The 23,658-nt window shown below is 40.5% G+C and overlaps 1 protein-coding gene across 2 annotated transcripts in view; it reads right to left on the reverse strand.

The window, feature by feature from the left end:
- LOC134004736 (ELKS/Rab6-interacting/CAST family member 1-like) overlaps positions 1-23,658 on the reverse strand; it is a 150,521-nt gene that overhangs the window by 78,582 nt on the left and 48,281 nt on the right. For both annotated transcript variants that reach the window (XM_062444113.1, XM_062444112.1), the window contains 4 exons: positions 23,066-23,203; positions 20,806-20,946; positions 16,937-17,077; positions 14,726-14,919 (listed from right to left, as the gene is read on the reverse strand). In XM_062444113.1, the coding sequence (XP_062300097.1) occupies positions 14,726-14,919; positions 16,937-17,077; positions 20,806-20,946; positions 23,066-23,203 (614 nt within the window). The remainder of the gene's footprint in view (positions 1-14,725; positions 14,920-16,936; positions 17,078-20,805; positions 20,947-23,065; positions 23,204-23,658) is intronic.

The raw sequence follows: 23,658 nt of genomic DNA on the forward strand, positions 1-23,658 counted from the left end.
AGAGAGAGAGAGAGAGAGAGATAGAGAGAGTGCAATAGTAAAAGAGAGAAAGAGAAATAGAGAGAGAGAGAGAGAGGGAGAGAGATTCCTCATGGGAGCAGCAGAGTTGGGAGATGGAGAAAAGGGTTTTACGGTAATCCGTGTTTAAGCTGTCTGGAAGCCATTGTGCCTCTGTCACAGACCTATCAGCTATCACAGCAGCTTGACTTGATCAGGACCTTTCATACCTTTCAGTCATAGACACACACACACATGGACTCACCAGCGCTAATGCCAGGAAGGTTAAAAAAAAAAACTGACTGAATCATGACACAGAAGAAAAATAAGAACCCCAAAGGACAACAGGGTAAGCACACTGCTGAGTAACGCTTCAGATTCAATAAATGTCACTTTTATCGCTACGTACATCTGTTAATGTTTGCAGTGTATTGTTTGTCTGCCTGTGTTTTGCAAATGTTTATGCATCTTTGTGTGTGTTTTACAGGCTTGTAGATAAATCAATTTTCTTAATTTTTCATCGCTGCAGCTGCCAGTAAAAGAGCTGACCTCCCGTGATGGGAATCCACCACCGTGTGCTCCGTCTCACAGCAGCAGCAGCAAAGCTCAGCACTCATGGGAAATCATTTTTTTTTATGAGTTGTGTACCGGCTGTTTTGTTTCCTAAAGGTGTAAACAGGTTACAATCGTCCCATGACCTTTGACCCTTTTGTCTATTCTCGACTGCTTTATTCGTTTGAGACTGTAAAGCATGTTTGTTTACATCTACAGTAATATACTAGTAATGTTCTTGAGTCTGAACATTTAATGGCATCTCCTCTCTTTCATCTTTCCTGTCTCTCTAAGCTATAAACTACCTGCTAAACTAACTTAAAATAAGGGGAGTAATCCATCAAAATGGCTTTTTACTTCAGTATCACTGCCAGAAAAAGTTGAGAAATGTCATTGGCAGAGGATGGTAACATAAAATCCTCTATGTGTTCTCTAAAAGGTCCTAGGGGCCCATTTGCAAACCTTCCAGAGAAATTTGGGAAGCTGGAAGAAAAAATTGAAATGTGACGATGAGCCAACACCGCTCTGCAGCATCAGGCCATTCACCACTCACAGGAAAATAATCAGCATGTGCATGTGTGTGTGTGTGTGTGTGTGTGTGTGTGTGTGTGTGTTTGGCTTTGACTTGTCTTGTTTTGGTGCATTTAAACGGTCTACATGTGTACCACATTGAATCGGTATTAAATCCAAATTAGCTTCAAATGTTAAACAGGGAAGTAGATGAAGTAAGCCTGGAGTCAGATGCCTTTTAAGTTTATTTTGTTTCCTTTGTTCGGTCCTGATTTGAGTTTGCACCCTCAGTGTGGGATAAAGTTATTTGAATATTTGGGATCAATTCTGCACCATACACTGCGTGTGTGTGTGTGTGTGTGTGTGTGTGTGTGTGTGTGTGTGTGTGTGTGTGTGTGTGTGTGTGTGTGTATGTAACAGGTCGTAAACAGGCAGGAATGTTCCTATTGGAGGATTTCCAGGAAGCTCCAACCATCTGGTTAGCTCTCTGAGGTTTCCCCCCTTCATGCTACATTTACTGTATGTATGTGTGTGTATATGTGTGTATATGTGTGTGTGTGTGTATGTGGAATAGACCTTTAGTTTGTAATGTTTCCTATTGATTCAACACTCAGGTCCCACTTACACTCCCTGTCTTTCTTCTCTCTCTAAAACTAAACACTCGGTTGGCTAAACCCTCACTTGTTTTCCTGTATCACTTTTCAGCACGCAGATCATTTGCATGGGTAACTATCACGCATCCGACCACAGCGACTACCTCCTCCTCCACTCTCATCTCATTGGAATGCCCTCTTAATCCAACACCCATTTTTTTTTTTTTGCATGTTGCACTATTATCATTTGCATAAAAAGCAATAATTTATTTGCATCCAGCCAATGTATGAGGACGAATGGATTTCTCCTCATCGCTCCCCTTTCCCTTCGCTCTCCTCCAAACCTGCTCCCTCTCCAAATGCAACACTGCTCTTTCCTTTGGATAAAATATTTTCACTAGACCATAGACCATTTCTTCTCTCCTTTTCCTCTTGCTAATTCCCTCCTCTCGGTCTCTTGTCACTTCCATCTCCTGTGCTTTCCTCTCCCTTTGACTTCTCTCCTCCTCTGCTCCTCAAACCTTGGATCACAGGCTACTGCAATAGCAATCACAGCCAGATTGCTGTTTTAAATATTAAAGACAGTTGTCAATTTGTATATTATATCATATGAATAATACTTCAAGGTAAGAACTTAACTTAGAGATTTAGAGATAATATAACAGATTTACATTGTGCACTTTTATACTATTACTGGTCAATTCTAGGGCTGCAATAAACTATTATGTTCATGAATCTGCTGATTATTTTCTCGATTAATAGTTTTGTTTTTAACATTTTATAAAACAGAGAAAAACTGCCTGTTATAATTTCTTAAAGTCAAAGAGACATCTGTTTATAATATTCTGTTTGCTATCACATATGATACAGTTAAGCTTCAAATTGTCACTTTTGAGAAGCTGCAATCTTTGAATATTTGGCATATTTGCTTAAGAAATGACTCAAATGATTATTCACCTACCAATTTAGCTGCGGCATTATTTTGTCCATCGACATAAAATTAAAGGATGACTTTTCTGACGGTTCTGGCACGTCAAGTTATTAAATAAGGCAACCGTATCACCTTCTGACACCATTTAGAGGAACTTTATTTTATTTCTACCCCTCCCAGCTCGAGGAGTGCTGTTCTCTGTCTGTTCCTGACGTCTGACCTCACTGTGGAAAAGGCAGGAGAGAGGAGAGTTTCCCTTCAGGGTGTGATAAATTACCACTATAATATAATTTCTATATAGCTATATAACTATGATGTTGTGACATCTGCATTCAACAGTGCAGCCCGGTCCTTTCTTTCCATTTCACACTGCCTCTCTCTCTCCTGACAAAGTTAACAGATGTGACATGAATACTCTTTTAAAAAGTTGCAGTTGTGATTTTACAAATGTTTAATTGAATCAATGCGTGTAATGAAAATGTTTTAGTGTTTTAAAACATTTTCATTAAACGCATCGCTTTAAAGGGGCAAAAGTTGCCTGGTGAACTCAATGGCTCTGCTCAGTGGAGGCTCGCTGCCATTTGAAGCTGTTTTAATATGTAAAATAATTCCTTCGCTCTCCCTCTGCAATCACTTTCAACAACTGCTGCAAACCGCTGGAGGAGGCGGAATCACAGGAGAGTTCCCTTTACCCACAACGCTGTAAACACAGCATACAAATGTGCGGTGAAACCACATCTGCGCACACACACACACACACACACACACACACACACACACACACACACACACACACACATACACACACACACACACACACACACACACACACACACACACACACACACAAATATACAGTCACTGACACAAGAGCACATGAATGCACAAAATTTACCAAAACTGTGTGATAGTGGGAGAAACACACACACACACGTACACACATTTGGTGTTTGTGTGTGTGTGCAGGTCCAAACACAACCTGCTTTATATTATATCAAGTCTTGGATCGGACCACACACAAATATTTAAAGTACACACACAGTTGTGCACACACATACAGTTGTGAGTGCAACTTAACACATAACAACATGCGTCCATTTCCCAACATCCACACCAAAATACACACATACAAACACACTGGCACATACTGTAAAAATATATTATGTGCTAATGTAAACACCCGCTTGCTTGATGACAGCACTTTGAACTTCCTAAATTTCGCCTAAAATATCCTCTCACACACGCACACACACACACACACTTAAATATTCTATATTTACAAATGCTCAAATAAAAAAATAAAAGCCTCCTTTTAAATGTTCATTTGTAAAAAAAAGAGGCTATACTTCTGGCAACTAGCAGTAAAAATGAAAAGACACACACACACACACACACACACACACACACACACACACACACACACACACACACACACACACACACACACACACACACGTGATGTGTCTGTGTGATTACTTTGAGGTCCTGTATGACTCTGAGCATCAACGTGGTGCAGGGACAACAACAACAACACACACACACACACACACACACACACACACACACACACACACACACACACACAACACACTTAAATATTCTATATTTACAAATGCACAAACAAAAGCCTCCTTTAAAATGTTCATTTGTAAAAAAAAAAGAGGCAACTAGCAGTAAAAATGAAAAGACACACACACACACACACACACACACACACACACACACACACACACACACACACACACACACACACACACACACACACACACACACACACACACACACACACACTCATAAACTTTAGTAAACCCCAAACTGTACAAAATAAAAACTTTTAAAGCTCCCTCATTAGCATGTGGCAGCTATTCAGGGACCCACATTAAGGTAATATTAATTTTACATTTGGAGTCCTGTATAAATATTTGATCAGAAATGCTCGGGGGCCTCATGTATGTTTACTGCACATAGTTCACCCAACATTAACATCAAGGATTTCCTTTTAACGGTTTGGAATTCAGTATTTCCTTTGAAAATACAGGAAATATTGGTTTGGTTTATTAAGCTCATTAAAAAAAAACTATAAAACATGAAAAGGAAGGAATGATCAAAAACATAATAGTTTAGCCTTTGCTTGCTGTTGGTGCGGAAGAAGAACTTAAGAGGAAGGAGGACATTTTTGAGGAGTTAAGAAATAAATACTTATTTTGTGGTTTGTTGAATGACTGCAGAAAAACCCCCTCAGGTAGAAAAGGAAATAATAATAAAGTAAATAAGGAGGTAAGGCATCTAAAACTGCAGATGTGCTAACTGCCACACAGTGTGTTCCTGGAAACAAGAAAAAAATACCGTGAGATTACAGCAGCAAATAAAACGTCTTTTTAAAATTGCATCCATCCTTATGAAAATAAATTATATTTACGGGATATATCCACACCTCAGAACTAGCCACACAACTAATTGGGAACTGTTTAGATAAGAGTAACAGTGTAAGCATGTGACAGAGAGTTGGAGTTGATGTTGGCAGTGTCTTTGTTTAATATGGAGAACAGTGAAGAAACTAAATGAGATGCTGACACGTTCTTCAGCCTCATATCCGCCTGTTGATCTGACCTCTGGATTATATTATAGAGGAGTCAACAGCACTAGTTAGCTCACTCTCATCACTGATTTCAACTGTATCTATGAAAGTAGCATTCCTTACATGCATCACTACAAAAAATCAGAATATAATAAGATAAGACAGAATCATTTATAGTGTGAGCTCTGCACTGAAGATTTGTGCATTTTCTGAAACAAGATTTCCATTTTCCCTCAGACTTTTAAATCCTGTGTGTATGTGTGTGTATGTGTGTGTGTGTGTGTGTGTGTGTGTGTGTGTGTGTGTGTGTGTGTGTGTGTGTGTGTGTGTGTGTGTATGCAGGTATTTTAATTAGATGACTCTCAGCAGTCATTCCCACTAGTGTTGTCACCTATTAGCTGGCAAATTCCTTCTTGCGTGTGTTTTTGTGTGTGTGGAAGACACACACACCAAAAAATATGCATGGGTATGTGATAGTGTGTGTGTGTGTGGGTGTGTGTGTGTGTGTGTGTGTGTGTGTGTGTGTGTGTGTGTGTGTGTTGTTGTCAGCCATTAGCTGACAAATCCCTGCACCACGTTGATGCTCAGAGTCATACAGGACCTCAAAGTAATCACACACACACACACACACACACACACACACACACACACACACACACACACACCAACACACTAACATACACACAAACACACACACACACACACACACACACACACACAAAGCGACGATGCAATTCCTTTTTAAGCTACAGAAGCATGGATGCCAGACTTTTGGCAGTGGATGAGGAGTTCCTCAGCTCAAGATCAAAACAACCATAAAAAAGACAAGACGAGGGGAAAAAAAAAAAAAAAACACAAAAAAGGACAGAAGAAAAAAAAAAAGTCTTCTGTCGCCTACCAGACAGAAAAGCCATGCTAACTTTTTCTTTTGTTTAGTTTTTTTTTTTTTTACTCTCAGGAGTTGAATTGCAAAACAACAGTGATGAAAAAAGCTGACAAGACGGCGGAGAGAACAGTGGCTGTACGAGTTGAAAAAGAAAGAAGGAGCTGGCAGCGGGGGAGACACTCAGACCACCAGATTTATGCAGGAAACAGAAGGAATAAGTGGTTATTATGTGGTCGATCACAATGCGGAGGTCAGAAAAATTTCAATATGACTGTGATATGTCTGTTAGAAATGACCAAATTTAGACTTTTGGTTTTTGCATGCTGAAATCTCATTACTGCCTCACCTCCTGAGTACAAATAGGAATATTTGAAAGTGAAAAACCAAAGGAAAACAAGAGCTTGCCTTTGTCAACCTCAGGATATGGACAGAGCTATATGATAGCAAACTTAAAAGGAACAGTTGGATATTTTATGGAAATGAGAAGATCGATACAACTCCCATTTCTGTCCACCTGTCCATTAAAGCTGAAGCCAGTTAACTTAACTTAACATAAAGTCTGGGAACCGCTAACTTTTCACTATCCAAAGCTAACAAAACTCACCTACCAGCAGCTCTAAAGCTCAGTAATTAACATGCTACATCTCATTTATTTAACCAAGACCCAAGTGTAAAAACACGATATTGCAGTTTTATAAGCAATTATGTGGCTTCTCGATTCCCAACCTCACAATGACGACAACAGGATATAACGTGAGTTTTCCCATGTTTCCAGTCTTTATTCTAAGCTAAGTTAATCGTCTCCTGGCTCCGGCTTCACATTGAACAGGCAGACACGAGTGCGGTATTAATATTCTCATCTAATGCTCGGCAATAAAGCAAATCATGTCGAACTTTTACTTTAAAGTTATCCATTAAAAGTTTAAACATATTGTAAAGATTGCGAAATATGAGTTAAACAGCAGGAAGTTCCGGGAACAGGGTACAAAGAGGTCACTACCACTTGAGCTGGATCCCAGGCCATCTCAACTTCTTAACAAAAGTATTGACAGGAACAAAATATGGCAGGATTTCACTGAAAGAGCCACAAAAACCAGGAGAAGTAAAAAAGACCTCCGAGCAAAAGTTCACAGCTGTCCAAGTTAATAACGGCAATACATTGCTTGAACATTTTTCTTTTATTTGCTGCGGGTAGCCTCAAATTTGACACAATTAAACTTCATCCTACTACGAAAGTTCAAATGCGGGCATCATGAAGAGACTAGCAGGATGTTATAATGGACGGTGAAAGAAAGAAACAATAATGTTTCCTCTTCAAAGAGGCAGCGATGTGACACAGAAAGAGAGCAGAGTGAAAGTCAAAGTGTTTCCTTCAAAGACGAGAAAGACACGATGAGAATGATTAAAAACAGAGTTTATGACAGAGTGAGGGAGATGAGAGTGTCTCTGTGCAAGGACATGAGGTACGACGATGAAGGAGAGAGCGCGATGAGAAAACGAGAGAGACAGTGACAGAAGAGGGAAAAATAGGCATGCGGTACTAACCTTGAGGCAAGACTGGGTAGAGCAGGAGACAGTGTTGCATTGTAAAGATGAAAGAAAAAGGGAAAGAAAGAGAGACAGAGAAGGAGAGGGAAAGGTGAGAGTGGAGACAAGAGTTGAGTGCTAGGTTAGCCGGCTTGATCAGTCTTCAAAGAACAGGAAGGAGATGAGAAGAGACGGAGGAACTGACAGTGAGACAGACAGAGAGACATAATTAACTATAGAGACTCTGCAGGCAGACACGTAAACAGAGAGACAGGCACGACCAAGCAAACAAGCTCTGCAGACAGACAGACACTCATAGACAGACGGGTTAAAGGCAGGCATAATTAAGGTTACCTCACATGAACCCTACAGACATTTAACCTTTGTGTCGTCCTCCCGGGTCAAATTGACCCCGTCTGTTTTGACTGTTCCTCATTTCCTCCCTCCCCTCCTTCTTTCTGACCTTCCTCTCTCTTTCCTCCCTCCCTCCCTCCTTCTTTCTGACCTTCCTCTCTCTTTCCTCCCTTCCTTCCTCCCTCCCTCCTTCTTTCCTTCCTTCCTTTACTTCCTCCCTTCATCCCCGCCTCCTTCTCTCTTTCTTTCCTCCCCCTACCTTCCTCTTTTCCTTTCGCCCTCCATTCCTCCTTCTTTCTTTCCTCCCTCCTTTCCTTCCTTCCCTCCTTCCTTCCTTCCCTCCTTCCTTGCTCCCTCCTTTCCTTCCTTCTTCCTCCCTTCCATCCTTCCTTCCTCCCTCCCTTTCTCCCTTCCTTCTGTCCTTCCTCCCTCCCTCCTTCTTTCCTTCCTTCCTTCCCTTCCTTCCTCCCTCCTTTCCTTCCTTCCCTCCTTCCTTCCTCCCTCCTTTCCTTCCTTCCCTCCTTCCTTGCTCCCTCCTTTCCTTCCTTCTTCCTCCCTTCCATCCTTCCTTCCTCCCTCCCTTTCTCCCTTCCTTCTGTCCTCCCTCCCTCCCTCCTTCTTTCCTTCCTTCCTTTACTTCCTCCTTTCCTCCCCGCCTCCTTCTCTCTTTCTTTCCTCCCCCTACCTTCCTCCCTTCCTCTTTTCCTTTTGCCCTCCATTCCTCCTTCCTTCTTTCCTCCCTTCCTTCCTCCCTCCTTTCCTTCCTTCCCTCCTTCCTTCCTCCCTCCTTTCCTTCCTTCCCTCCTTCCTTGCTCCCTCCTTTCCTTCCTTCCTTCTTCCTCCCTTCCTTCCTTGACTCGAGGACAACAGGAGGGTTAAGGGGCAGACACACACAGACCAAAACGAAAGCGAGCAATTCACCCAATCAAAGCACGAGCTGCGAGCATGCTCACTAGGGCCTTATTTCTTTCTTCGGCATATTTCACTTCCCGCTGAGGACACTTGAAAAGTTTGCAGATTTGTGGAGGAGTCTAAACCAAATGGTATATATGTAATTGCTAAGATATGAAATCTGAAGACTTCCTGAATAGGTTGACCCCAAATACTATTCCTCCCAATCCCCTCCTCGTATGTTTGGTTTAACTGGCGAAGCCCAAACTCAAGGGGTGAGTTTATGCCTGGGAACGCACGCTAACGACAACGTGCCAGAGACAAATTGTCCATTACAGAACAATATAACACGCAATAAACTTCTCTAATTTCCCATTACTCAAGGTTTATACTCTACATCCCTCCAAACCTCCTTCCTTTTTCTCTCTACTTTCTTCCCTTTCCAGTCCTTTTCTATCAGTTGTGTTTTCTACATTCCTCTACCCACTGTGTTGTCAGTACTTTTCTGTCTTTCTTTCTCTCTGCCTGTCTCTACCCCCTTTATTTCTTTTCTTTCTCACTGTTTTTCTCCCTCCACCACCTCCTTCCTTTCCCTTTTCCTCTTTCTATCCCTCACTCTGTTTTCCACTCTTCCATCCAAATCCTTTATTTTGGCCATCAGGGCAGATTTTCAGCTCCATTTCCCCTCAGTGTGAAGTCACACAGTCTGCTCCAATTACCATCTTAGTTACTGAAATAAATAACTCGGTACCATACAGCTGGATTTACACTAGAGGAGAAAGAAGAAGGGGTTGATTTTTTACCCTTGTTTAACCCACATCTGATCTTTTCATTAGTAATCTTCCCCCCTCCTCGCTCATATAGCCCAGGGTTAGCCTCGGTGCCAAGCTTAGAGTTGGCCACAGGCAAATGTATCATCCTCTGACACCGTACCTGTTTGCTCGGGGCTCTTAAAATCACAGCAGGGTTTTAGTAGCCCTGGGATATAATCAGTATTAGTACACTTTGTGTTACAGGGTCAGTGCTCACGGCTTCAGAAACACACAATTTACTGACTATTACAATCTTTAAAAGAGGGGAATGTTTCATCCTTCGTTAAAATCCAGGGGAAGGTTTTCTCATTACTCTGCTTAACATTTATACAGTTACAAATACTGACATCCGTGAACAATCAGTGGTTGGATTGTAATGATTTATGATACCATGACTGAAGTTCTTCAAGCAGTTGAGTAAGAAGAGGAAAATAAAAATGGTACCAAATTGACCGTTCAATAAAACAAATGCCAAGAGTTTAAAAGTTTGGAGTGCGGTGTTTCTATGTTTAGATGTTGTGGGTTGTTTTTTTGTTTTGGGTTTTTCCAAAATCAAAATACAGGGACGAAAACTATTAAACAGTGTGTTTAGCCAGTTTTACTTCCATATCGAAGGATCCTCTCATTCACGGTTTCATATACTGACGCTACGTTTCATATATACAGTATATATGGGTCAATGACGTATAAGGATTTACAACAACTCAATTTTAGAATAATAAAAACAAGCATATCTAATGAAGTAGTTCAAACATTCAGAATATTGTGTACCTGAAGATTCATATTATACATTTGAAATTGATTTTAGTGGGTTTTTCAAGATTAATTGGCACTGGCCTTAAAAAAAGTCAAGTGGTGCGACCATGATTCATCTTGAAATAAATTAAATTACTTAACATGCTGACAAGTTTTCAGTAATATAAAGTGTTTGGAAACAAAGTATTTGCATTTTTTTTTGTAAATGATGATCTTTTATTTATATAAGATATTTCAAGATGAATCATGGTCGCACCACATGACTTTTTTTAAGGCCAGTGCCAATTAATCTTGAAAAACCCACTAAAATCACTTTCAATGTATAATATGAATCTTCAGGTACACAACATTCTGAATGTTTGAACTACTGCATTAGATATGCTTGTTTTTATTATTCTAAAATTGAGTTGTTGAAAATCCTTATACGTCATTGACCCATAGACACTAGATCCTAGTGGGGTCCTGCTCATAACTCGCCCATCCACTATACTATAGTGTTTATCCGCTGTGTGAAAGCTGGTCCTAAATACTATTATACTTTTGAGTTAGCTGCACTTTACTGGATTTGCGGAGGTTTACACTCCAGCACCTCCAGTCAAAGTCATTATCAGAGAAAGTTTAACTTATGAAGCTAATGCTAGCTTATTTAGTTAGCTAGCTACACATGGCAAAATCTGCCAGTGAGCGGGCTTTGATCCACCTCTGTGTGATGTCAAGGACCCATTATTTCTTATTTTTCTTATTTATTCTTCTTATTTTTTTGGAAGAAAAACTTGATGGACATAGTAATTCGGTCCTTTTCATGACTGTGTTTTGTCATATTAATGCTCAACTACAGTCAGTTGAATCCACTAAATGTGTGTTCACAGTATCGTATATCCCTGCTGCACCCTGCTACAATATAACCTCTATATACATAATTCAAAGTCATGTGTGTGGCAGTGTACAAAAGGAAAGTGACATTTCCTCATAAAAATCTACTTAATCTTAACTATTATAGGATACTGTTCTCAAAAATACTGCGTCAACCTTAACTCTGATACCTTTCCAGATTTCAAGCAGCCTGCTCTGTTCATATATTAAATATCAGATGCAGAGACGTATTTATTTTATTGTAATCCACTGGGACAATTAAAATCCTTTGAAATACATTTGATGTAAGAACTTAAATCCTATGTGTAAACCCATCTGCAGGTTTAAATGGTTATAAAGTTGCATTTCAATGTAAGCTACTGGCAGACTAAACACGACACACAAATACACAGAGTTTAAAACCCACCAGTTTGAAGTCAGCAGGTGCTGAATTATTAATGGTCTAGTATTTCTATTGGCTAGACAGACACCATGAGGAAATACTGAATCTCCTTAAAATCATTAACAACCATTAATCTTACAGTCAAAGTGCTAAAAAAAAAACGCTAACAGACAGTCCATGGAAGAAACCGGAGACATGATTAAAGAGACAGAAAGAGAAAGAGCAGACAGACAGCATATGATAAACCCAGAAATCAAAGCACACACAGAGACAGACCAGTTTTCATAACCACAGACAGCTCTGACTCCTCTGACCCTTGAAGACTCTTAACTGTGCATTCTCCATTATTTAGGCAGGCCAACCAACTAAAGATGCAAGCTCTTTGCACATTTCAAATTGTTTTTTAATGCCGTTTGACTGTGGGCCATCAGATAAAGACCCCCTGATCCTGTTTCAACAAGAAAAATACCCAAACTTTTATCTCCTGGGGTTTAACGTTTTCTGTTGCCCTCCTCATACAGAAACACTCATAAACAGACAGATAGCAGACACACAGAATGAAACAGATATTTAGGGGAAGCAGGCAGACACACACACAGAGAGAGGCAGGCAGGCAGGCAGAGGCTGCAGGCATACAGGTAGTCAGACAGAGAAAAAGGGAAGATAGTAAGATTAAGACTCAGAGTAATGAGGTAGATAAACAGAACAAAGACAGACAGCAAAGAGAGAGAGACAGGTTAATCCAACATTACACAAACAGGGAGAAAAGTAGTTAGAAACGGAAAAAATCATTCCTGTTATTATTAAAAAAAAGAATCTTTTTTTTTTTTTAAAAGGGAGTGAACTGCAGACTCCTAATAAAAGAAAAAGAGTGAGTTAAACTCTGCAAGTCAAGCATCCTCGACTGAAAGTTAAAAAGAAAAAAAAGTGAAGCTTGAAAACAGAGCCACTAAATGAAAGAGTTGCATCATTGACAGGAACAGAGGCTCAAAGGGGTTTCAGGCTGTGCAGCGGAGACTCTGGTGCCAAACCGTGCCCTCATTTTACAAACTTTTGGGAGCAGTTTCGCCTGTCACAACCACAGTATAACACATGACACACAACTTCTGCTGATGCCACAGATGTGTACCAAGTAAGACTCTTACTCAAGAACAACTGCAATGTTTTTTTTTCTCTCTCAATCCGAGAACAAGTCCAGATATGCCATATTATAACACCATTAATCAATGCTGCAACTCTTTAACAGTGATTATTAGTGAACATACTCAGCTTTGTCCCATGTGGAAAAGGCTTAACAACACGTGAAACATCTGGACGAGTCACATTTTATACTGTATGTCTTGTTAGGTTTATTTTAATGTGATACACTAGTATTGGATTTTAAGGCTACAACTAATTATCTGACGATTAGCAATAAATCATTGAAGTATTGAGGTCTATAATTTGTTTTGTTGTTTGTCAGTTAGTGTAAGCTTTAAATTATTTATTGGGTTTTCAAGTGAATTATCCCTTTAAACCAGGGGTGTCAAACATGAGGCCCGCGGGCCAGAACCGGCCCGCCGAGGGGTCCGATCCGTCCCACTGTCCTTCCTTCCTTCCATCTTTCCTTCCTTCCCTCCTTCCACCTTTCCTTCCTTCCATCTTTCCTTCCTCCTTCCATCTTTCCTTCCTTCCATCTTTCCTTCATTCCCTCCTTCCTTACTTCCTTCCAGAACCGGCCCGATGAGGAGTCCAATCCAGCCCACTGTCCTTCCTGTGTTCTTTTCCTTCCTTCCTTCTTTCCTTCCATCTGTCCGTCCTTCCTTCTTGTCTTCCTCTCTTCTTTTCCTTCCTTCCGTCCTTCTTGTCTTCTCTTCCTTTCTTCCTTCCTTGCTCCCTTTCTTCCTTCCATCTTTATTTCCTGTCTTCTTTTCCTTCCTTCCCTCCTTCCTTGCTTCCTTCTTGTCTTCTCTTCCTTTCTCCCTTCCTTCCATCTGTCCTTGCTCCCTTACTTTCTTCCTTCCATCTTTCCTTCCTCCATTTCATCCGTCCCTCCTTCCATCTGTCCTTCCTTCCTTCAATCTGTCCTTCCTCCCTTTCTTCCTTCCATCTTCCCTTCCTCTCTTCTTTTCCTTCCTTCCTTCCTTCCTTCCTTCCTTCCTTCCTTCCTTCCTTCCTTCCTTCCTTCCTTCCTTCCTTCCTTCCTTCCTTCGTTCATTTTAATGATCCGGTAATGCATGATGAATGAACCTATCTTGTAAATTTGACTATATGTGTCAGACATCATTTTAATCTCAGTGCAGTAACCTCTGATCACAAGTCATAATCTGTGTCCTGTGGCGATTTTTGATATATGGAAACATTTCATTTTTAATATAACCTTTCCACATGGGAGCAGTTGCTTTCATAAAGTGCTCTCATATCCCGTTCCATGACAAGCAAAGTGAGGTTTGTCGTGCAACGGTCTAAATGACTGACAGGGCCTCCAGCCACTCACGTGCCCAGGTAGTCCCACACCAGCCCCCCCACTGGCTGCTGAGAGGCAGCGGGGGGAGGGGCCTGTTTTCGCGACTGCTGAGAACGCCACAGATGAGAGGCAGAGGGATTTCTGGGATGTGATGGACCCACACCCGAACAACCATGAATGCACTCACGCAGATACAAAATGATGAATGAATGTATACAGTTTTTTATGCATACACACATGTGAATAAGGTATGATGACCAAAATAGGAAGAGACAAAGGGATGACAGATGAAATAAGGCCAAAATAAAGAGAGAAAAAAAGAAGAAAGAAGGGAGAGGGAGGGGAGGGAAAAGTGGGAAACTACTGATTACCATACGTTCCAACAATATGTAGCTTGAAACTGAATGGAAAACAGACAGGAAGTGGAGTCTAACTTTACATTAAATGATCATTTCAACCAGTAAAAACAGTCACAGGTGCTTCCTACTGATTTAGGTTAATAGATAAAAGAACGACATGCATGATTTTTTTTTATAATTCTGTTTTCCTTTTCACCTAGAGTCAGGATTTTCCCTTTTTGAATTAAAACATCCTTCTCTGTCCATGCATCTCATGTATCCTCCTCCTCCTCTCTCACCTCTCCAGTTCGTGGATCTTTTTCTCCTTGTCGTTCTTTTCATTCTCCATCTCCCTCAGGATCTCCAGAAGTCGTTCCACCTCGGATTGGGCCCTCACAGCATCCTCTTTGTGTTGGGCCACATCCTGCTCTAGGCTGGAGATGCGTTCAGAGAGTTCAGTGTTGGCCAGTGACTCTGTCGCTGCACTCTGAGCCTGGAACAGACATTAATTATGAAAAATAAACTGAGGGTTATTTTCTCAGAATGAAGTGACCACCGTTAGATAGAAGGTCGAACTAAAAAGCATGTGCCAAAAACAACATGTGATCTGAGGACGTGCTGGATGGATTTGATGAAACTGACACATGTCAAAAGACAAGTAATGTTTTTTCTGTCTTCAGATAATAAAAACACATTCAAGGACCGTCGTGTTTTGAAACCAGAAAAATGATTTAAATGCTTTTTGTACCCCTGAGAATTACAGCAGCACCTTAGGTCAACTGTGCACAGTGTTTGAGATACAACAAAGACGCTTTGACATAATGTAGCCTCATCAGTTATGATAAAAATCAAAGGGTTATGATGCTGTAAAAAAAAAAAAAAAAAAAGCTTTAGAAACATTAATGGCTTTAATGTAGAACAGTGTGTTTTCTTTTCTTTAAAAAAAAAAGTTATTCAGTCATCAGTTTCTTTCTTTGATGGGCAAAAACAATACTAACACATGTATTGTGGGATTTCTTCTTATTTATACAGGAAGAATACACATTTTCTGCCTCTTAGCATTCTTATTATTACTAAACAGAAATATGTGTGAAATATATGTATTAAGTTAAGATATGTTACTAGTAATTCTAAACATTGTGGTCTGAATAACTAATGATATCTTGAGCTTGAACATGCAAACTCATATAATGCTGATTCATGTAAAGATCAGTATAAGCATGAAAAGGTGCTGCTCTGCTAGGCGATACAGAAGATGCATAAAACGAAGAACAGAAAGAAATGAAACAAAGAAAAAAAAAGGAGTTATAACCAGCTTAGAGGTTAGAACAGCTGTGTGTGTTTCCCAGAAGCAAATGTTGCTCTTGGGACAGATTGACTTTGTGTGTGTGTGCACACGCCTCAGTCCCACAATACATAAACCGTATTAGTTTTGGAAGTGCACAACAGTTTTTACAGGTCTTTATGTGGAGAGAAAATGTTTGGGTGTCTGACGATATAATAAGAACATCTGGGTGGAGGGAAGAGAGAGAGAGAGAGAGAAAGACAAATACGACTGGGAAAAAAACCCATCACACACACAGTGTCACATGCTGAATGTCAATCAATTCACACACAGACACACAAGTTTTAGGTCTTTCTTCCATCCATGGTAACAGAAAGAGACTAAGAAATAAACTCTAATGAGAGAAACACCAGAGCTCCACTGACACCTTCATACACACACACACACTCTCCCTCTCTCGCTCTCTCTGCCACATACTTACACACACACACACACACACACACACACTTACACACACACACACACACACAGACCTACATACACACTCAGGGTGTGGTGGTGGTGCTGTCTTCTCCACTCTGTGAAAATGACTGTAGGGCTGTCAGCAAGCCGTCACACACACACACACACACATGCACACACACACACACACACACACATGCACACACACCATTTTATGGGCTGCTGTGTGGGGGAGAATATGTGATATGCAAACACGCACGCACACACATGCACACACACTGACACACACACACACACACACACACATCTCTCTTGGAAAATAGTTAAGGGAGGAAAAGGAAGGGGATAAAAAAGTGAGAAGTTCTTTAGTTTAAAGCCTCCATTTCTGTGCAGCTATCTTTTGGTCTAAACATTGTGCACTCAATGGATTTTCCTCACCACTGAGATTCATAATAATGAATTTCTCTTGTTGGCTAAACTGTGTCTGTCCATCACAGCCAACATTAAAAATGCTTTTTGGAAACTTTTTAGTCCACCAGTCTTCATCCAAATGTAGCCTGAGAAGGGTGTTAAATTTGGACAATAAATACAGCTTCTACATCCATCTGTGTGAGATTCCAATTTTCATGCTTTTATAATCCCATTAACACGTCATTATATTCAATTATATTTTAAGTATTTTCACTTTCAGCTGAAACTGGGTGCATATTAGAAGGCTGGTTTCATGATCAGCATCTTGTTGGTGTTGTATATTGCAGCTAACCTTCTTGAGCTGGTTATCAAGTTTGACACACTCCTCTCTCTTTTGCTCCAGGCCAATCTCCAGACTCTTCAGCCTGCTGTCCTTCTTCAGAGCCGAGGATGCCAGAGAGGAAGCTTTCTCCTTCAGATCCAACACAGATGTCTAGAGGGCAAAAAAGGAGGGGACAACATGAGAGACAATGAGTGATACGGACAGGGGTTTGGTGTCTTGTTCATGGGTTTATCAGCAGGTCTTGTGATACCAGACAATCTGAGACCCCCACCTAGCAAAGTCTGGGGATTTCTAAATGCACAGTGGTTGTTTGAACTGCGGTGGGAATGGCCACTTACAAACTACTACCCTTACATTTCGTCAAGGGCTTTGCTTTACTGGAAATGATGCTCTCCCCCCCCATTCTCCTCTGTTGTGACTTGCATGTCACCGCCCCAATATGAAGGGGCCGCCTTCAAAGACCGGATTGGTTCTGTAATGCATGCATATAAACTCTCTAATTGTTTCCACCCAGTTTTAGCAATGGAACCTGGAGTGTAGCGACTACTTTTCCAAATGGGCCGCTGAGAGACTTAGTAGGCTCTTATCTGTGACACGTCCACAAAATCATACTGAAGTCCAGATGATGTCTTTACTGCAGTTTATTTGAATGAAAAATCAAAAAGGTACTGACAAGCAGCTGTTCCACAAACATATAAAACACCCTGATGTGATCCGACTGTAAGAATAAAGTGATGAAAGACGATGGTGATGATGATGATGATGATGGTGACGGTCAACAGAAAATATCAAAACTCTACTAACTCCCTTTGTCCAAATGTCCCGCAGCCAACCAAGTGAACAGGTAAAATAAGGGGAAACCACACCCATTTGTCAATCACTGCATGTGACGCAATACGTGCAGCTGAAGCAAATATAAACATAAACAAAACATATTTTGGCTCCTACATGGAGACTGTCCTCAATCTACCATCTTAAAGTTCATTTCTATCAGTTATAGTAACATTGTGACTTTGATTGAGAGATTAGATGCTGAGACAAGTTGTAAACCAGCCAAAAGTTTAGTTAGTAGCAGGCGGGGAGTTCTGGTCCTCTGAAATGATGCGAACGCGGAAGTAATTTAAAACTGCATTCTATCAAAAGGCCACCAGGGGGCGACCGTTTTGGTGTCAAAAGGACTTCCGTCTCTATACAAGTCAATGGAGAATTCACCAACTTCTCACTTGATTTCTAACCTCAGTAAACGTTTTCAAAATGTGTTTATGGCCTCAATCGCTAGTTTAAAGCCTTCTTCAATGCAGTATGATGTTCATTTGTGAAATTTTGGCCTCCCTGATTTTATATTTGACGATAAAGCAGGGTATGCATTAGGGCGTGGCTACGTCGTGATTGACAGGTTGATTGGTTCACAGGTTCAAGAGGGCGCCTCATGCTCCTCCTGATGCCCATATAAGTAGAATCCGTTTTTTTTTTTTACCCAGCATGCACCTGAAATTTTCAAGATGGCGCTGCTCAGATCCGAAACTATTGGCTTCCAAGCAGCAGTCCACAAACCAATAGGTGACGTCACGGATGTTACGTCCATTTTATATACAGTCTATGGTTAGTAGTAGCTAAACCACTTCATTTTGAGATGAACTGTGTGAATACAACTTCTAAATTGAACCAGGAGACAAAACAGTAATGTGATGGATGTTTACAACACATAGTTTAGCTGAAGTTTGTTTAAAACCTGCCGCATCATCTGACTACTGTTTCTTGTGCCATTGAAGCTCTTTTATATGTTGCTGAATCCTAAGCAATGTAATTATGTATTATTATAACTGATATGAATTATTTAAAAAATTACAAATGTAAAAATCCAAGTTGTCATAAACTTGAATTTATCCTTCCTCCAAAGTTGGGAGACTAACTCCATCCCTTGTTCTTCAAAACCTTTTTCCCATGACCTGTCTCTTTTCTCACTCTTCCAGCTCAATCCCTCCATCCGTGACGTCTCTCTCCCTTTCCTTTCTGGTCTTTTCCTCTTTTGGTAGGGGCAGTGAAACAGAAACCGACAGTTCAGAGAAGAGACACACAGACATGTAATTTTACCCTTGACTGACAATACCAACTCCAGACTACAGATCATCATGTTTGGCTGGGCTTTGGTCAGTGAAACCTTGCTGCTTACTCTGTTTATATTTAGGTACGTATATATAAATCTGCATTTAGCACTGTAGAGAGGAATGTGTGTTTTCTCCACAAGTTTTCCCATGTATGTCTGAAATTATATAATGGGACAGTAACAGGTTTTATGACCCCACAATCACTAAAATTAGTTGAATAGTCAAAGTCTGAAAAGGCAAAAAGTACTTTTTACTACATCATGTGTGCATTTGATTTTAGAGTGTATTTCCCCCTTTAAATGAATAGTTTGAATAGGAATAGTTTACTTTTACACATATTCTCTTTCTTGCTGAGAGTTAAATTAGGAAATCAATACCACTCCCATGTCTGTACTGTAAATATGATGCTGGAGTCATTCAGTGGTTAGCTTAGCTTAGCATAAAAGGCTGCAAGCAGCTTTCCAGCAGGCGGGGAGTTCCGGTCCTCTGAAATGATGCCAACGAGGAAGTAACTTAAAACTGCATTCTATCAAAAGGCCACCAGGGGGCGACCGTTTTGGTGTCAAAAGGACTTCTGTCTCTATACAAGTCAATGGAGAATTCACCAACTTCTCACTTGATTTCTAACCTCAGTAAACGTTTTCAAAATGTGTTTATGGTCTCAATCGCTAGTTTAAAGCCTTCTTCAATGCAGTATGATGTTCATTTGGGACATTTTGGCCTCACTGATTTTATATTTGACGATAAAGCAGGGTATGCATTAGGGCGTGGCTACGTCGTGATTGACAGGTTGATTGGTTCACAGGTTCAGGAGGGCGCCTCATGCTCCTCCTGATGCCAATATAAGTAGAATCCCTGGTTTTTATTTTTCCCAGCATGCACCTGAAATTTTCAAGATGGCGCTGCTCAGATCCGATACTATTGGCCTCCGAGCAGCAGTCCACAAACCAATGGGTGACGTCACGGATGTTACGTCCATTTCTTATATACAGTCTATGATTTCCAGGCTCAGTCCAAAGGTTAACTTGTTGTGACACCACGACATACAATATTTTTGTGCCTCAACACAACAAATGAGTCCTTATATGAACCTTATGTGTATATATTTGTTGGTTGACAAAACTTCTGACTGGATGTCATTGATTGTTGTAGCGTCAGGTTATAGACAATTATTATGAATTGTGATATAATTGAGCCCTATTAACATCTGTTTCTTCATTTCTTTCTTTGTTATGGCGCCATCTTGGTGGTCATTTGGGTTGTGGTTTGAGATGTGGCCCTGCTTGAACAGCAGGATGTGGAGTTACCACTCACTTCTTTTATTTCATGGATACTGGTTATAATAAAAAAAATAATGATTTCTAAACGCTGGGTGTATAGCTGCTGGTTAATGGTAAAGTTTCAACTGAGCTGTCCAACTGCTGCAGGGTGAATTAAGAGAAGCCAGAGCACGAAAATGCTTTGTCATCTTCTGTCTGCCCCTCTTTGCCTCAGTTTCAGTGTTTTATACGAATCACAAGGGTAACAGCAAGAAGAGCTGAACTCATTGGTTGTGGGTCTTGCATATTATTGTTAGGGAAACGTGACTGCTTTATCGTTGTTGTCCTTCAGCACGAGGACTCTGGGAGGATCCGAGGTCTGTTTTGCAGCGATAGATCAATCACGTTTCCTCGACAGGGACACAGAGAGGGAGAGGAGAGAGAGAGCGCGTGTTTTTCTGACTCACAGCACAGATATGGATGTGTGTTTGTACGTGTGTGTGTCATTTACCTCACGGTCAGCGAGGTCAGCCTGCAGCTGGGAGACTTTCTCCCTCAGCTCCTTCAGCTCCTTCTTGCTGGACTCCATCTCCTCCCCCTTTTCTCTTTCCTCCCTCTCCCGCTGATCCTTCAACCGCTCGATGATGCGCTCCTAGACAGATGGAAGAGGGGAAGGAGGGACAGAGGGGATGGAAGTAAGAAGGACAGAAGAGAGGAGAGGAGAGGGAAAGGTAGGCAAGGTCGAAGGAGTGACGGAAAAAGAGAAGCGGAGGGAGAATAAAATCACCACATACACTCCAACAGTCATTCACAGTCACTCAATATCAAGTTTCTATACTAATAACAGTCGCATTAAACTTAATGTACATGGCAGCTCTGACAGGATCTAACAGCCAACGGTGATTTTAGACACGTAATACGTTCTGGCACTAGATTTAATATTCACAACCACTAAAACACTATAGAAGCTCTCCAGCTATAGAACAACACAGCGGCTAGTTCAAGCAAAAGTACAAAAGTTCACACACACACTAGCTGTCCTTTGAGTGAGTGAGCCTGTGTTTTTCGATCTTTGAAAGGACCGATTTGACTGACCTTAAGAGTGGGGGCATTATAGCTTGATTTCTTCAAAAGGGTTGTTGCAGGGTTCAAACTTACTTTCTGGATTCAAGTTAGAAGGAGGGCTGCAACTAGCAATTATGTTTTAACAATTTACCAATTATTTTCCCTCATTAATGAATCATTTGGCCTATAAAAAAAATGCCTATCACAATTTCTCAGAGTCCAAGGTAAATGTTGCAGTTCAAAACGTGAAGATATTCAATTTGCAATTATACAAAGCTGAGAAGAGGAGCTAATACTCACTCACACTCTTGAAAAAAAAGATTTATTAATGACCAAAAACCGCTGTTGTGTCATCAATAAACTAATCAATCAAATCAAATCAGTCTTTTCACCTCTAATTACAGTTTAGTTAAGTTAAGGTTGAGGTTGGTTTTAGGCATGTAGTTGAGATGGTCAATTTTGTCAATGAGGGTCCTCACAAGTATAGAAGAAACAAATGTGTGTGTATGTAAGAGCAAGTTTGTATTGTGTGTTTTGTATTGACTTAAACTCAAATATATTTGATTTTTTTTTCATGTTTTATGACACAAAACAAAATCACCGTACTAGAAAACACATATACTGTACTTTCGAAAATATAATATAACACAAAGAACCCAGATATTCAGTGGAGTAAAGTTGTTATAAATAGCATGAAACACAAATGAGATGAAATGTATCAAATTAAAGAATGAAACAAGATAAAAGCACTTAAAAGTTCAGGTAACCTATTTCTGCTCTGCTTTGAAACAACAGTGCAAAACAATGTGTGTGTTTGTGTGTGTGTGTGTGTGTGTGTGTGTGTGTGTGTGTGTGTGTGTGTGTGTGTGTGTGTGTGTGTGACAAAAGAGAAAAGTAAGAAAGCAAGAAAAGGACAGAAAGATGGAAATATATTGGGGAATAAAGCAAGAAAAAAAGCTAAAACAATGAAAAAGAAGGGAAAAAGCTTGAGCAAGTCTTCTGGGTGAAATAGAAGTCATCGGCCACATCTGCCTGCCAACACTCACACATCTAGCTGACACCTTGAATATTAGTCACTGGACAATTAATAGCTGTATTTCCTGTGTGTGTGTGTGCGTGCATGTGTGTGTGCATGTGTGCAAAGGAGTTTGATTCAGTAACACAATCACGCCTAACAATACAAAAATATGTTTTCATCAAACACTTTAAAGCGGTCTGCTGGTGTAAGTGTCATTGGTTCGTTTCCCAGAATCAGGGTCGAGTCCTCGTCCACAGTGGACTGAATACTCAAACATCTTATAAAAACTGTTGTGAGTTGGATTCTCATGCTCAGGTGGTTCAGGACTCCTTTTGTGGTTATGGCACCTGAACGTTTAGACCCAGGCAGTGACAGCGTGTTTGTTGTTTTGGTTAAAGACCGTGCCGCCTTGTGGCTGCACGTTAGACGGTTCCTGATCTTTTATGAACACACGCTGTGAATGATTCAATAATGAAACAGCCAATGTGATTATTGGTTCATTTCCCATTATCCAGAGTCATCTGGTCATTACGTGGGTGGTCGGTGGTTTTGCTCATAATGGTTTTATTAATGTAACCTTGATCAGGAGGTGACCTGGGGTTGACCAGCATTGTGTGTGTGTGTGTGTGTGTGTGTGTGTGTGTATGTGTGTGTGTGTGTGTGTGTATCTGTGTGTGTATCTGTGTACCTTCTCAGCCAGAGCTTCCTCCAGTGTTCCCAGTGCCGTGTCGGTGTTTGAGGTATCGGTCTGTAAAGACTTGACTCTGTCTTTCAGCCCACTCAGCTGCTTTTCTTTATCCCTCAGCTGATCCTGGAGATTCTCTATCTGCAGAGAGAAAAGGAGGGAAACACTCAGACTCACACCCAAAACAGTGACTGAGATGCCTAATCACCTGTTTACCAAAGGGCAATATTTTGTCTAGTCTATGCAACAATTCAAGGACCAATATTTGTTTAACATAACATAAAAAAACAATGCTAATTTCATTATTGATGAGTTATGATCAAGATATGTGAAGAAATGTCACAGTTGGAATATAAACACTGACATTAAACACAACTGTACATTTCATTGAAAATAATTATATTTGTATCAATAACTATAAACTATAAACAACGAATAACATATATATAAATAAAATATATATGGAATCACAGCCTATAAAACAGATGAAGCAGTGTGTGGTGTGAGCATGCCGGTATGAAGAAACAGTAAACATTCATTTTCTGTTCTGCAGTTTTTGTAACAGCAACAAATAATGATGATTTAGATTATTTACA

The sequence above is a fragment of the Scomber scombrus genome, chromosome 22, assembly GCF_963691925.1.
Source record: "Scomber scombrus chromosome 22, fScoSco1.1, whole genome shotgun sequence".
NCBI lineage: Eukaryota > Metazoa > Chordata > Actinopteri > Scombriformes > Scombridae > Scomber > Scomber scombrus.